Source organism: Rhinolophus sinicus, chromosome 10 (assembly GCF_057876585.1).
Source record: "Rhinolophus sinicus isolate RSI-liver-muscle chromosome 10, RSI-T2T, whole genome shotgun sequence".
Taxonomy (NCBI): Eukaryota; Metazoa; Chordata; class Mammalia; order Chiroptera; family Rhinolophidae; genus Rhinolophus; species Rhinolophus sinicus.
Window position 1 is genome coordinate 12,879,551 of NC_142510.1, and position 15,095 is coordinate 12,894,645.

Here is a 15,095-nt window from a genome sequence, read left to right on the forward strand (position 1 = left end):
TTGGCAAGATCTGTTAAAATTTACAATGGGCATCCTCTTTGATCCAACACTTCCACTTCTGGGTAGCTATGCTAGAAAAACACTTGCAAGAACCCAAAGAGGCACAAGCAAGGAATGTCACTGCAACACGTACCAGGATACACCATTTTGGTGAAAACCTTGAAATAACATAAATGTCCACCAAAAGAAGATGGAATCGGGATTGACAGGGGCACATCCATTCAATAGAATTGTGTCCCATTAAAAAGGAAGGATAGACACCACTTGTCAGAGGACATTATGGAAAGGAGGAAAAGCAAATTGTAGGAAAATACCAAAAAACAGAGGGTGCCAAAAAAATGTATACACATTTTAAGACGGAAATAACTGTATTAAAACTGTAATACTCAATATATACCAATAACAAAAGATGAATACAAGTCATGTGTATACATTTTTTTGGCACCCCCGGTATATAGTTTCTAAGTAAAAAACAAACAAATATTGAACCCTAAATAATATGTGTGCTCAAGTTTTTAGGGGTGAAGCGTACTGATATCTGCAATTTACTTGAAATGCATTAAAAAAATAAGACAGTTGATAGGCTAAATGGATATCTGATAAAGCAAGAATAGCAAAATGTTAAGAATTGAAGAATCGGGGTGGTTAAGTATATGGGTGTTCACTACACAGTTCTTTCAACACATCTGTAGGTTTACAAACTTTCATCATAAAATTTGGGGGGAAATATTCAGTATGACTCCTTTTATCTTTATAACTACAAAATGTTATCTTTCTTCATGTTCATGTTTAGGTATGCAAATGCATCCCAAAGCAGGGAAGGTTTACACACGAGAATGATAGCAGGTCCAGGGTCACTTGTGCTGTATCTGTACTAAGGATTCTAATATCGTAATTTTGTGGCCAAATATCTGAACACTTCTGCAATTTAGTCTCTGACCCTGCTCGAGTGAGTTGGCCATTTTGCAGTTTAAACTTTGATTCTGTCTACCTGATGATCTGCATTCTTTGCATTGTCCATTTCACTACAAAACTTGTTTTACTATTTTATTTTGCAGACTCCAAGGGAAACTAAGGCATTGGCCTCTGCCTTGTGACCCCCCTCCCCTGATGACCGTGTCTTATGACTCCAACTGTTGGGCATATCCATGACTGTACCTGCTGGCCTTGAGTCAATTGAAACTACCCATTGTTCTTATCTTCCCACGTGCTTCAGCAGACCTCTGAAAATCCAGTTTCCCACACCAATCAAAAAATGAATGATGTAAGTTTATGGTATTGTTTCCCTAGCAACCCATCCCTTTTCGATCAGCAACTCTTCACAACTCTCACCTTTAAAACCCTTGCCGTCTTCCCACCCTAGACTGTGTCTTCAGTTCATGCTGAAGTCTACATTCTCTGATTTGCAAATCGTATCAGAATAAAACTCTCTGTTATCCCTTAGAAAGAGTCTTGTGGAACTTTCATTTACAGTACCATTTAAATTTTTTATAAAATGCATAAATGCATTATACATTACTTGGCTCTCAAAATCAAATGAAAACAAATGAATTTTAAGAAAGGACTAATGGGAAGTACACACTGTACTGCTCCCTGCCCCAAACACACACACACACACTTGAATTAAACTGATTGAAGAAGGAGGGGTTGCTTTGAAGTTTCACATGAGATAATGTGGGGCTTATCCTGTGCTCTGACACATAGGAGGAGCCCCGAAAAGGGTTCCCACTATTATCATTAGTACATGTCACTGGGCTGGGTGAACTGGCAAGTGCTTTGTAGGAGGTCCTTTGTCAGATATAAAAGTCCCACAGAAAGGAACCAGTCAGTAGCTAAATCTCTCCATTCAGGTCTCAGGGGACCACAGAGTGGATAAGGTTTCAAAAGACAAGACTTTTGCCCAGGATGCCAATCTGCCCACCTACTTCAGACAGCCCCCTGGCACTGGCACCACTGACCAGAAGCCCAGGGGCAGAGGTGCTATTCCCTGCAACTCATTGCCTGTACTGATTTCCCAAGCTGCAAGTTCAGCAAAGCCAAAAGGCACTGGAGTTGCTTGGGTCCCAATGTGGCCCTTGGATGCTACTCTCTGTTAAACCTGGGCACCAAGGCCAGCTTCATGGGCTTATGACCCGAGCAGTCACACAGGTTCCCACCTTCAGAAGGAGCCTACACTTGGTTTAATGTTCAGCTGTCATTGTCTTGAAATCCTTGAAAGATTTTGAACAAGGTACCCTGCATTTTCCTTTTGCACCAGGCCTAGCAAATTATCCAGATGATCCTGCAGGGAACCTTGTTGTTTGGATTTATTTCCTGAAAGTGCAGACCTCAGCACATCTAGTTTTGTGTTTTAACCCCAGACAATTAAACAAAAACTTCAACTTTCATCAGAGTAATATGTACTTGGGTTCCATTTACTAGGTATTTATTGAGTTCCTACTACGTGCTGGACATTTTGCCAGGAGGAAGAGCTACGGAGACAAACAAGACATGGGGCCAGCTCTCAGGAAGCCCTTGGTCTAATATGGTAGAAACAATTTTGCCAGTGGGATAGAGTTGGGGATGGAATAGGAGTAGTTAACCTAGCTTAGGAGACAGGGAGGGCTTCCTGGAGGAAGTGGTGGTTATGTGGAATCTTATGGAATGAGTAGGAGTCAACCCTATCTAAGGAGGTGGGAGGAAGGTATTCCAGGCAAACATTACAGTCTAAGCACAGAGGCATAACACAACAAGGTGTGGAGGACATTACAAGATATTTATGCAAGATGAACACATAGATGATACCTTCATTTATAAATGAAGTAAACATAAGTGTGTATTTATTAACATAAATATATGCATCTTATAAATAAAGACCAGTATTTTACATAAATGAACTACACATTACCTTGTGGAGTAGCTCCACCACTAGATTCAGGAAAACAGCATCAAGTTTTAGCTTGATTTCCTTGTAACTCCAGTGCCTCGCAGATGTTTACACAAGTCAATCAGCCTACTTTATGCCAGGTACTATGTTAGATGCTGGAAATTCAGCAGTGAACAGACAAGTGACTGCTGTCCCCAAGGGGTCATTCCTGGGTGGGTCTACACAGATTTTGGAATGAATGAAAAAACGAATGTTTTCATCCAATCAGCAGTAAGTGTTCAGAAGAGGCGAGAGAGCATCATTTGTGAGTTTTAGTTGAAAACAAAGAAATCTCACTTTTCTGTTAAAAAGAATTCACATCTGTGCAAGTAGTAGCAGCCACAACCGTGAGTCAGGCATATAAGAACTCAACCTTAGGGGGTTAAGACTCAAGGATACAGATTATCTTTAGGGGACACCCCATATCTACAAGTTCATATGTTCACTCAAGACAAAGAGGTTGTTTTCTCCTCCCCGCCACACGCCCTGCTTCGTGCATTCATGAATCGCCTGCTAAGCAGCCTCGGTACATGCATTTCTGCCAAACCCGATTTACGCAAATTCGGTTTACGCATGCTTGGGGCTGACGGGCTGACAGGTCCTGAAATTCCGCGGAGTCCCGCGCGAGCCGGGACGAACCATCTGTGCCCGTGGGCGAGGGTGACGGATCAACTCCGCGCGGAGTCAGGGCCTGGACAGCGGGGGTTAAGAAGCAGCGCGGCCTGAGGGCCCTTCCCGCAGGGCGGCGGAGAAGGGGTGGCTTTGCCAGGTAGGGCTGAAGCTGCGGCAGGGGATCGGCGCCCCTTGTGGTGTTAGATTCCCCCCCTGCGCGGTCGACTCGGCTGCAAAAATGGGGGTCCCCAATTCCCCGGAGCGTTTCGCTCCCAGGCGGCTGTGAGGAGGTAAAGCTGGCCGCGGTGACCAGGGCGGGGTGTGGGGGTGAGGGCCCAGGGGACGGGCCGGGTAGGGGGCGTCAGGCCCAAGGGTGGCGCCCGGGGTCGCGGAGCCCAGACCTCCGCCGGCTGGTTGTCCCCTCCGGCCTACGCGGTGCACGCCGGGATTGTTCCACGCCGTGGTCCTTGGCGGGGTCGCCCACTCCGCGTCTCCCTCGGTCCCCAGACTTCTCGGCACTGAATTCCCTGCTCCGGAAGTCATGGCGGACAGGAAACTAGTGGTGGTGTTTGGTGCCACAGGTAAGCAGAACACCAGTGGGAGGCTCGGAAGCGCAGGACCCTCGTGGAGGCCAGCCGGGCACAGCCAGGGCGCTCCCCCCTCTGTCCCCAGCGCCAGGAGAGTGTGTATGTGGGGGGCGGGGGGTTGAGGGAAGCAGAAATGGCTCAGACTCCTGAGGAGGTGGTTCTGTCATGTAGGGTGGCCTGTGGGGTCTCTAGTCCCACTCCCCACATAAGAACGAGGACATGGTGAGGCCAAAAAGGAACACCCACGGAGCCATGGGTAGGGGAGTCATAACCACTATAGCAGGGGTGTCCAAACTTTTTTCAACGGTTTTCACCAAGGGCCATATGCGGTAAAATACACAAACAGCTGGGCCACTCACTCGAGGTGAAGTACATATTGCTTCACCTGGTTTATTTAAGTATACTAAATATATTTTTGGAATTTGCTGTGGGCCAATTAACAATGGATCATGGGCCGCAGTTGGCCCTTGTGCAGCAGTTTGGACACCCCTGGTCTATAGTCTCGCTGGCAGCTGGGTTGGAGACACCCAGCAGGAGCAGGATCCACAACCCGCCATCCGCTTCTTTGCCAACCAACCTCACTTGCTAACTGCAATCCGCCTCTGCAATGCACTATCCGCAAGCCACGCTTGCTAGCTTAGCCACAGCAGTTATATTAGTGGCCAATGGCTAACCCGTAACAGCTGATGGCCAACTAGTCACAGCTGATGACCATCTACCACCCGAGCCAGCACCTTTCCACGTGAGGCTGAGAGCCTGGAAACTGCTGTCTGGGACTCTGTCCCCATACGCTCCCACTCCTGATACGAGGTGGAGCCGTGGGGATGGGACTTGAGTGCAGATGCCCTTTGAATTTTTAAAAAATACTTACTCTCATCGTACTAGAATTAAATCTCCCTCCCACCTCTTCCCTCCACCCCGTCCATCACTGTTGCCTAGTTTGAGTATCCTACTAGATTAGGTATCTCTAAATAGGTATTATTTTTAAACGGTAGTGTTTTATTTTGCTCCCACCTGTTTTTCTTTCTTATATATATTTTAAAAACATGTAACAGCTTTATTGAGGTACAATTCACATACCATACCATTTGCCCATTTAAAGTGTGCAGTTCACTGGTTTCCAGTATATTTGCAGAGTTCTGTGTCCATCACCACAATCAGTTTTAGAACATTTCATCACCCCAAAAAGAAGCCTCATACCTAGGTGGACGAAAAAAGGGTCATATATTAAACCTGACAAGCTCAAGGGAAGCCTGTAAGGTGGGCCTTGCAAACTCAAAAGACCAACAGTAACCACACGATGGTCTGAACATACAAATTCCTAACTAAAAGCGGGTCATAGCAGGTAGTCATGGTCCTAGGACTGTAGCTTCCTTGACAGATTTAAGGGAGCCTGTCTAGTGTCTTTTTGCATCTACAAGAACATACGTTTGAAATGTCAGAGTAATCTTTTCCAAACCCCTCAAAGTACAACCCCTGGCATCAGTGTAAGACCACAGAATCCCTCAGTGTTATCTTATTGCCAGCATACTGTCTCTGTGTACTGTAAATGTTAACTATCTTGTACCCACCAGTGTAAAAGAAGTATGTGTTTATCCGTGTTGCTTTTTATACAGTCCCAGAGATTTCTCTGCTTTGCTTTCGCCTGCTCCCTTAATCTGCCACCCATGGATTTCATGTAACCCTTTTTATGTCTCCTCCTTTGATTCTAATGTATAAAATAATCTGCAAACCTGCCATTCTCTGGAGCATTTTCTCAATCTGTTGAGGTTTTGCATCCTGGCACATGTCATTTTGACTGAAATAAACTCATAAAAATTCTCTACAAGTTTGGACATTTCTTACGTTGACACCTCCTAGCTGTCATTCCCCATTTCTCCCCATTTCCCCAGACCCTGACAGCCACCAATCTTTTGGCCTATAGATTTGCCTGTTCTGGACATTTGATTTATTTCACTTTTGGCGATTGTCAGTAATGCTGCTACGAACAATCATATAGAAGTTTTTGTGTGCATGTGTGTTTTCAGTTTTCCTGGGTATTGCTGGATCAGATGGTAACTGCGTTTAGTAGGTTGAGAAACTCAAACATTCCCATCAGAACTGTATGATGGCAGTTGGAGTTCTGCAATCTGCCTTTTCCACTCCAGAATCATGTTCACTTATCCAAGCCTTACATACAGATCTGCCCCATTCTTTCTAATTACCTTATATAGATTTATCACTTACTTAACCAAATTCCTACCAAATTTCTATACATTTCCACTGTTGCAAATAGTGCTGCAGTTATGTTCTTGTACACATACGTATAGATAATTTTTATTTTCTTCCTTTTGATTAATTTTTATAATTTTCTTGATATTTTTTTGGGAAAAGATGTAGGTAATTTATTTTTTAAGCTAAGGGTGTTGGTATCCCTTTTTGTATCTGTTAAATATTTCATGATACATTTGTTAAATTTTATAAAAGGTGTAAGTGTGATGCCTGCTAAAACACGGATGAAACTTTGAAAACATGCTGAGTGGAAAAAGCCAGAAACAAAAGGCTACATAGTGCAGGATTCCATTTACAGGAAACGTTCAGAACAGACAAATGCATAGAGACAGAAAACAGATTAGTGGCTGCGGGGGACTGGGGGGAGGAGAGAACGGGAATGACTGATGATGGTTACGATTTTCTTTCTGGAGCATGAAAATGTTTTAAATTGACTGTGATGATGGTTGCACAACTCTAAATACGCTAAAAGCCACTACACTGTTAAAAAGTGCACATTATGGTAAGTGAATTCTATTTCAATAAAGCTGTTATTTAAAAATGGTGTGAGATGGTTTAATGGGGATGGCAAGTCAAAGTGTCTTGGGTGTCTTGCTGTGGTGGAGCATTCCCTTCAGGGTTTCACCCTTAGCAGGACTCCCAGGCAGGTCCAATCCTGCAGGGCTTTTTGAATCTTCAAAGGTGCCCAAGGGGGCTCAGTGGCCCGGACGCTCCTGGAAGATGGAACGTTCAGGGTTCGGGCTGTGACCCGGGACCCTGGGCAGAAGGCAGCAAAGGAGCTGAAGCTGCAAGGTGCAGAAGTAGTGCAGGGAGACCAGGATGATGAGGCCAGCATGGAACTGGCCCTGACCGGGGCTCATGCCACCTTCATCGTGACCGACTACTGGGAGAACTGCAGCCAGGAGCAGGAGGTCAAGCAGGTGAGGGCAGGTGGGAGGGTGTGGGGAGGCCAGGGCTAATTGCAGGGCTTCCCTGCTGGTTCCTGGGAGGCAGCTCTGACTGGGAAGACGGACCTACCCTGCCCTACCCTACATTGACCCCTGCAGGCTTTTCCTCTTCCATGCAGCCCTCCTAGACTTTGATGAGGGTGCTTTCTCATCCAGTGCATTTTTTGTTTTTTTGTATCATTCATGTACCATACAGTTCACCCTTTTAAAGAGTACAATTCATTGGTTTTTAACATATTCAGAAAGTTGGGCAACCATCACAACTACCTAATTCCAGAACATTTTCTTTTCTTTTTTTTTTTTTTTTTTTTAAGATTTTATTGGGGAAGGGGAACAGGACTTTATTGGGGAACAGTGTGTACTTCCAGGACTTTTATCCCAGTCAAGTTGTTGTCCTTTCAGTCTTAGTTGTGGAGGGCGCAGCTCAGCTCCAGGTCCAGTTGCCGTTGCTAGTTGTAGGGGGCGCAGCCCACCATCCCTTGCAGGACTCAAGGAATTGAACCAGCAACCTTGTGGTTGAGAGCCCACTGGCCCATGTGGGAATCGAACCGGCAGCCTCCGGAGTTAAGAGCACGGAGCTCTAACCGCCTGAGCCACCGGGCCGGCCCCAATTCCAGAACATTTTCATCCTCCCCAAAAGAAACCCTATACTTGTTAGCATTCACTCCCCACTCCCCCCGCCCCCCAGCCCCAGGAAACCACTAATCTACTTTATGTCATCCAATGACATTACACTTTCTAAAAAACTAACTCTGTTGAGCCAGGATTTTCTTATAAAATGCACACATTTTAATTGTATAGTTGGAGGAAATTTGAAGATAAATGTACCCATAAGTTGCCATCTGATCAAAATATATTTCTGTCATTCCAGAAAGTCCCCCATGTCCCCTTTCCCATGTTGTATGTTTCCCTTTATTCTGTTTTCCACCCAGATTCTCTCTAGTTAGGTGGTTATGGAACCCAGGTGGCGGGAGGGCTAGGAGAGGAACCGTAAGACGTCTGTTTGTCTCATTGACGATCAGGACATTTGCACAGTGTGGACTGTATACTTGGTACTAGAGGAAAGGCGTCAGGCTGAGAGTCACACACTTCATCTTTCAGTCCTGCCTCGTGTGCCCCTAGCCACAGTTGGGGCTTTGAACACGTAACTTCCCTGCTCTGCTCTTTGTTTTCTTCTTCTAAAATAAAGGGAGACTAGACTGAACCTCCGGTCTCTAAACTTATGTTTAGCCTTGATCCTTGCTTCAGTTACATCTTACATGGAAGCTCATTCCATGGAGTGGACAAAGGTAGCTTCTCTGGTTGAAGCAGATCTCATTATCCTGACAGCCTGTATTAGTGTCCCATGGCTGCGGTAACAAATGACCACAACCTGGAGGCTTAAAACAGCAGGAATTTATTCTCTCCCGGTTCTGGAGGCCAGAAGTCCAAAATCAAGGTGTCGGCAGGGCCACACACCCTCCAAAGGCTCTAAGGGAGATTCCGGTCCTCGCCTCTTCCAGCTTCTGGTGGGAGGTTTTCCTTGTGGCCACAGCACGCCGGTCTCTGCCTCTGCCTCATATGGCCTTCTCTGTCTTCTGTCTCTTACAAGGACACTTGTCATTGGGTTAAGAGCCCACCTGGGTAATCCAGGATGATCCCTCAAGTTCCTTAATTATATCTGCAGAGAACTTTTTTCCCAAATGAGGTCCCATTCACGGGTGCTGGGGGTTAGGATGTGGACACACCTTTTTGGAAGCCACCATTCAACCCCCTACACAACCTCATGCATCAAGTATTGTTGTCCCCATTTCACCAGAACTGTTAGACCACTTGTGCTGCATCACACAGTGCAGTGCAGAGCCGGGTCTAAAACCCGAGCACCGGTGTGCTCCACCGCTGAGCTGTAGCTTGTCCCCTGGGGACTCCAGGGCTCTCCAAGGAACATGAGTTAGCAGCAGATTGCACCTGGGCAGGCTGCAATCAAGCACGTCAGAAAGTAGAACAGCCCAAATGATCTAGAGAAGTGACGGGCAGGTTCGGTGGGTGGTGGAGGCTTATCCCATGTTAAAGGATGTGGTTCTGGAAGAGGGGTCTTATCCCAGGGTAAGTGGCTTTTAGCATCAGGCACTGTGGCAACTCTGGGTTAGAGAGCCGCGGCCGTGATTTGGGACACATCCTCCTAGCTTTGTGGTTCCTCTTTTCCTGCCCACCAGGGAAAGCTGCTGGCCGATTTGGCCAAGCGTCTGGGCCTTTGCTATGTGGTCTATAGCGGCCTGGAGAATATCAAGCAGCTGACGGCGGGGAAACTGGCGGCAGGCCACTTTGATGGCAAAGGGGAGGTGGAGGAATATTTCCGAGACATCGGCGTTCCCATGACCAGTGTGCGGCTGCCCTGCTATTTCGAGAACCTTCTCTCCTACTTCCTGCCCCAGAAAGCACCGGATGGAAAGAGCTACTTGCTGAGTGAGCACCCTTCCTCTTTCCTCAAGCGTCTGCTCTCTCTGTGGAGCTGGGGGTGTCGTAGAAAGTGGTTTGTCCTCAAATGGTTCTGGGTCCAAGTCCTGGCTCTCTCACAGTAGGCCTGTGACTGAGCACGGCATGTAACCTCACTGGGCCTCTGCTTCCTGCTCTGTGAAATGAGCATAACACTGACTTTTGAAGGGGCGATGAGACAATCTACCAAGGTGTGGTGACGTAGCTTTGTCCGGTGGAAAGCTTTAGAGACAGGTGCAGTTATTGTTACTTCTGCAAAAGTAAGGAGAGGATTTGGAAGACGAGGCCCATTACAGATTTCACAAAGTGGAAAGCACTTTCTTCTCAGTACCCGTTTGCAAATCTGGTTGCACTGGATCCTGCCTTGGAGGGAACCGTATATACTTGTGTCCTGCTGGTCAGCAAGTGGATTAGAGCAGGATGCTCAAGAGGCCAGAGTGGGAGGGGTGAGTGCCCTCGGCTGGCCACCCTTACCCTGTGTGTGAACACAAGCTCCCCTTGCTCCCGTCTGCCCCAACAGTGAGCACTCTGGTCCTGGTGTTGACACATGGGCACTGCCCTTTATAGTTTGCAAAGTTGTGTTCTGAGTTGGAGCTCCATCCCTGGGTGATATGAATGGGCAGCTGTGGTGGCCCCTTTTTATAGGTGAGGAGATGGCAGGACCCAAACACCACTGTCTTTCATCTACAAAACCGCGACTTGGCAGGCGTTAATGAACATCTGTCACACGCTGCTCTGGGCCAGCCCCTGTTATTCCTGTCAGTAGAGTTGGTGTTTGGAATCCCCACCCACGGTTTTCTACATCAGGAATTTGGGATGTGACAAAGTACACTGAGGCTGGAGCCTTGGGAGCAATGGGGCCCCACGGCACCAGCTTGTTCTCGGGGGACCTTTTGAAACCCCTTCTTTTCCTGTCTCTTGTCCCCATCTCAGCCCTGGGAGCGGTGCAGGTCCAGGGTTCTTCTGCCCCTCTAAGAGTGGAATAACCCAGGATCAGGTTTAAACAGGGTGGCAAGGGGGCAGAGCGAGGCTCGCATCCCGTTTCCTGACTCAGCGCCTCTGCTGCTTCTGCTCTGACACAGACATCAGGTGACCGAGTCGTGCCAGGTGATCTGTGCAGATGCCCGGTCATTGGCTGGTGAGAACACCAGCTTCTTCCCCTCAGCAAACGGCACTCTGTCCACGCAGGGACATGCCCTGTGCCAGCACGTGCCTCTCCCCTCCCACCCCCAGGCTTGCCCATGGGGGACATACCCATGGATGGCATGTCTGTTGCCGACCTGGGCCCTGTGGTGCTCAGCCTGCTGAAGATGCCAGAAGAATATGTCGGCCAGAACCTCGGGCTCAGTACCTGCCGGCACACAGTGGAAGAGTACGCGGCTCTGCTCTCCAAGCACACGGGGAAGGCTGTGCGCGACGCCCAGGTGGGCCCCTGCACCCCGGGCAGGTCGTTCCAACCCCCGGGAGGGCTCTGTGCGTGGCAGGTAGGGGGATCTAGGGCCGGGTAAATCTGAATTCATCACAACTGGAAACAGTCATGTCGTGCTGTTGGTGGAAGCCAAGGGTGGCTGCTGAGTGAAATTTCTGGCTTAGGCAGTTGACCAAGTGAGGACAGTTTCCAGGAAGAGAGGACAGTAGGGGCCAGGACCAGGAGTGCAAATGCAGGGCTGCTGGGCTTCTCTGGGATGCGACTTGACGGAAGGGAAGGGGGAGGAGGTCAGAGAGCTAGGCCCCCTCCCGCGCCCTCCTACACACTTGGTCTGGATGGGTGGGCAGAAGGCCCTCGGTCCTCTCCTCTCCCTGCTGACCCTCAGTCTTCTGTCCAGACCTCCAGGGGCTTCATTTCCGGTGTTTCCCATTATGAAAGTAAGACCTCCTCATTAAAGAAAACCTGGGAAACTCCGAGGTAGTAAAAGACAAAAGCCACATGTAGCTCCCCTGGACCCAAACAGAGCAATGATGGGGGTGGTTTCGGGTGGGTCAGACCCCTGGACTTGGATCCTGGTCCCAGCCCTTAACACCCACCAGTGTGTGACCTGGGGCCCAGTTCCTGACCCCTCTTTGCCTCAGTTTCCTCATCTGTAAAATGGGTGTGTGAAGGATTGACTGGAATAATCGATGTGGAAGCTCCCTTAGCACAGGATGGGACTAGAGGCACTAAGTGGCTGTATGTCACTGTCCACACAAAGAAAGGCCGGCCGGGGGCGGGCGGTGGAGGATTTGAGTAGCTGAGACGTTCAAATCCAATTCTGTTGGAAAGCAGAACAGCTTTAGTGTTTGGCAAGAAAGTTATGGAAGAAGAGTTCTGATTTGGAAGGAACTGAGAAGTTTTCATCTCAAGATCTTGAAAGAACAGGATTTAAATTGACCTAGCACAGTGGTTTCTGAACTTTCATCTTTTTTAGAATGGTTTTCAGACAAACTTAGCGAGGACCACGGTAGGGACTGAGGTGCCCCTCCCACCCCAGGTCCCACTGCCTCAGCCAGGTACTGAGCTGCTGACGGACCCTCACACATTCCCTTCTGCTTCCAGACAACCCCTGAGGACTACGAGAAGCTCGGCTTTCCCGGCGCCCAAGACCTGGCCAACATGTTCCGTTTCTATGCCCTGAAACCCGACCGCAACATTGAACTGACCCTGAGGCTCAACCCCAAGGCCAGGACGCTGGATCAGTGGCTGGAGCAACACAAAGGGGACTTCGCCAGGCTGTGACCCTGCCCACCTCTCAACCCCATCTTGGAGGACGGGAGGCAGTCAGTGATCCTTTTTGCGTTACAGAATTTGTTTTTAATAAAGACCATTGTTTTCACAGATGGCTTCCAACAGAAAGGGGCTTTGTTCCTGGGCTTGGGCCCCGGTGGCCCTGCTGGGGCACAAATTCCGACAGGATCCCGCAGTGAGGGGGTGTGAGGATGGAAGAGGCAGTGGGTAACTGAACACACAGGACTTCAATGCAGTTTTTAGTCCAACAGGTGTGAAAGGAGCGCTGTGACCACAGCCCAGGTTGCAGCTTGGCCACCCTGTTCTACATTGGAAATTCACTCAAGTGTGGGCAGAGTCCAGGACCCAGAGGGCCCCCCCATGCCAGCCGGGAGCCACGCCTTTTGACATCCCTGTACACACACCCTTCATCTCCAGAAAGCTAGCAAGGTCACCAGTGTATTCCTTCTTTTGAGTCTGAGACTGGTCCTTTCTCCCTTTCTCTTTCCTTACCCTCTTTTTGGGTGGGGCCTGCCCTGGGGTACAGCCTCAAGATGTGGTGAACTTTAAAACAGGCTGGGAAAACAATACATGAAAGAATGTGGCAGATCTGCCGACCACAGGTCACCATAATTTGACACTTGAGGAGAAAAGGTGACTGCTTTCAGCAAAGGCTTGTAATGTCCACCAGGCATTCGGATGGCAGGGGTGGTTCAGCCTTCTCTTTCCCCCGCTCACTTGAGAGAAAAGGAACCAAGGCCCAGAGGACACAGGCCACTCGCTCGAGGTTCCATGGCCCGAGGTCCCATGGCAGGCTTCTTTTTTTCTTCTGTGGATTTGTGTAACCTCCATCATGGTTCTTTTTACTATTCTACTCTGGCCTCAGAACCCGCAGAGTCATGCAAAGAGGTGGCAGTTCTATCAAATTCATTCAATCTGTTCATTAATTGATTTAATTAAAAGGCATTTGATAGCTTACAGTGTAAGCTGCCAGATCTTCTGGTGCTTTCCAAGAGAAACTGGGCATCCAGATTTTTATGTGGAGATTTTAGTTACCGTTAACAGCTTTAGTGACATAGCACGGGGTCTGAATGGTCTGAATTCCTGCATAGCAGCCCCCCTCCCACACCTTGGGTGGAGCTGAAGAGCACGTCCCCTTTACACGGGGCAGCCACAACCTCTGCCACATCCTACTGACTCGGCACTGAGGCTGCAGGTCAGGACACACTTTGTTTCTTAACGTAAAGTTCCTGACTAGCCCGTGTGTGACGCTTCACAAGGATTAGGCCAAATAAGTAGAACTTCTGGTTAAAAGATATAAAGTGCAGGGTTCAGTGTTTATTAACAAACAAGAGTGCTAAACATGCCTTCTACAAAAGCCACCGCTGCTCATACAATTCAGTATTCACTCATGGGCTCCAGTGTTACAGAACAGAGGGAAGGGCAGGGACAGTCCCTAGACACAGGGGAGCCAAGAGGCTTGAGGGACTGAAGAGATGCTTGCACTGAGTGGGGAGTTCCTGGCAGGGAAGGAAGCATCCAAGTCCACCAGAACCCAAAGGCCTGAGGCGCAGGATGGCTCAGGTGGGAAACCGATCAGCCCAGGGCCTGCCGGTGGGGATAGAGACGAGGTCCATTGCCCAAGTCCTCATCCCCACGTGACTGCCTTCCCTCCTCGCTCTTCCTAACATTTCAGCAAATGCTAAAACACGTCTACCTTCCCCCTCCTCTCAATCCCCAAAGTCTTAGAGATACTTCTTTGTAGTTTAACATGCCTCATCTCACGCTCCAGCCCCAATTCAGAGGCTTCAAATTTGTCTGGTGACAAATGTCTCAGGAGCCAGCCGTGGGAATAAGCCCAAGCCGAGCCTTGAGAGGGACTTGATGCTACAGATTTGCACTGCCACCTTCCAAAGTCCAAAGGAAAGACGCCTCAGTACAGCAGTGACAGTGTCTGGCTAGCAAGAAAACCCACCTATCGCTTTTAAAGTCTCCCTCTAGGACTTCTTCTTTCAACAGACAAGACATGAGTGGGACTCAGCTGACTTCTCCAGGAAGAAACCTGAGCTATCACAAGAGACCCTGCCTAGTTCCCTGCCGCTCTACCCAGGTTTGGGATGGTGCTGGGCCCAGGCTGAGACCACAGCAGGCACTCAATAAATGTCCGCTGAAACTGGCAGGTGGTCACTGCTGAGCCCCTTCCTTGCCCGTCGGTTCTTTCCCAGCCTCTTCACCCAACCCAGCGAGTGCGCTCACACCTCAAGCTGCTCGGCCCAGAACCTGGGGCCCACTGCAGCCATGCCGGGATCGGGGATTTTCTGAGACGGTCTCTGCTGGGAGCCCAGACTAGTCAAACTACAATGAGTAAAAATTTTAACACAAAGAATATTATTTCTCTGAAAATAATGGAGGGGGGGAATCTAGTAAGGGAGACAGTGACCTGTGGGAACCTAAGGAGGCTGCACTGCACACCCATCCCAGTGTGTGCTTCCAAAGAAGCTACATACCAACTTCTAGAACATTCATTCAAATCAGCACGTCGCCTTATGCAGGCTCCCTGCTCTGGGATCTGGGCGGGAGAAGGTCAGCGCCTGTGA

General features: G+C 48.7%; 1 protein-coding gene across 6 annotated transcripts; it reads left to right on the forward strand.

Annotated features, from left to right (window-relative positions):
- Positions 1–3,469: 3,469 nt before the first annotated feature.
- On the forward strand, positions 3,470–12,609 carry NMRAL1 (NmrA like redox sensor 1). Of its 6 annotated transcripts, none has more exons than XM_019756409.3 (6): positions 3,470–3,674; positions 4,025–4,098; positions 7,057–7,295; positions 9,518–9,767; positions 11,031–11,281; positions 12,331–12,609. In XM_019756409.3, exons 2-6 carry the CDS (start codon positions 4,059–4,061, stop codon positions 12,508–12,510), a joined length of 960 nt encoding a protein of 319 aa, XP_019611968.3. In that variant the 5' UTR covers positions 3,470–3,674; positions 4,025–4,058; the 3' UTR covers positions 12,511–12,609. The 6 variants fall into 6 exon arrangements, with proteins under 6 accessions (XP_019611968.3, XP_074178730.1, XP_074178729.2 ...); XM_074322628.2 differs by having other exon boundaries at positions 3,480–3,674; positions 11,031–11,221; XM_074322627.2 differs by lacking the exon at positions 3,470–3,674 and adding an exon at positions 3,728–3,807.
- Positions 12,610–15,095: the final 2,486 nt, after the last annotated feature.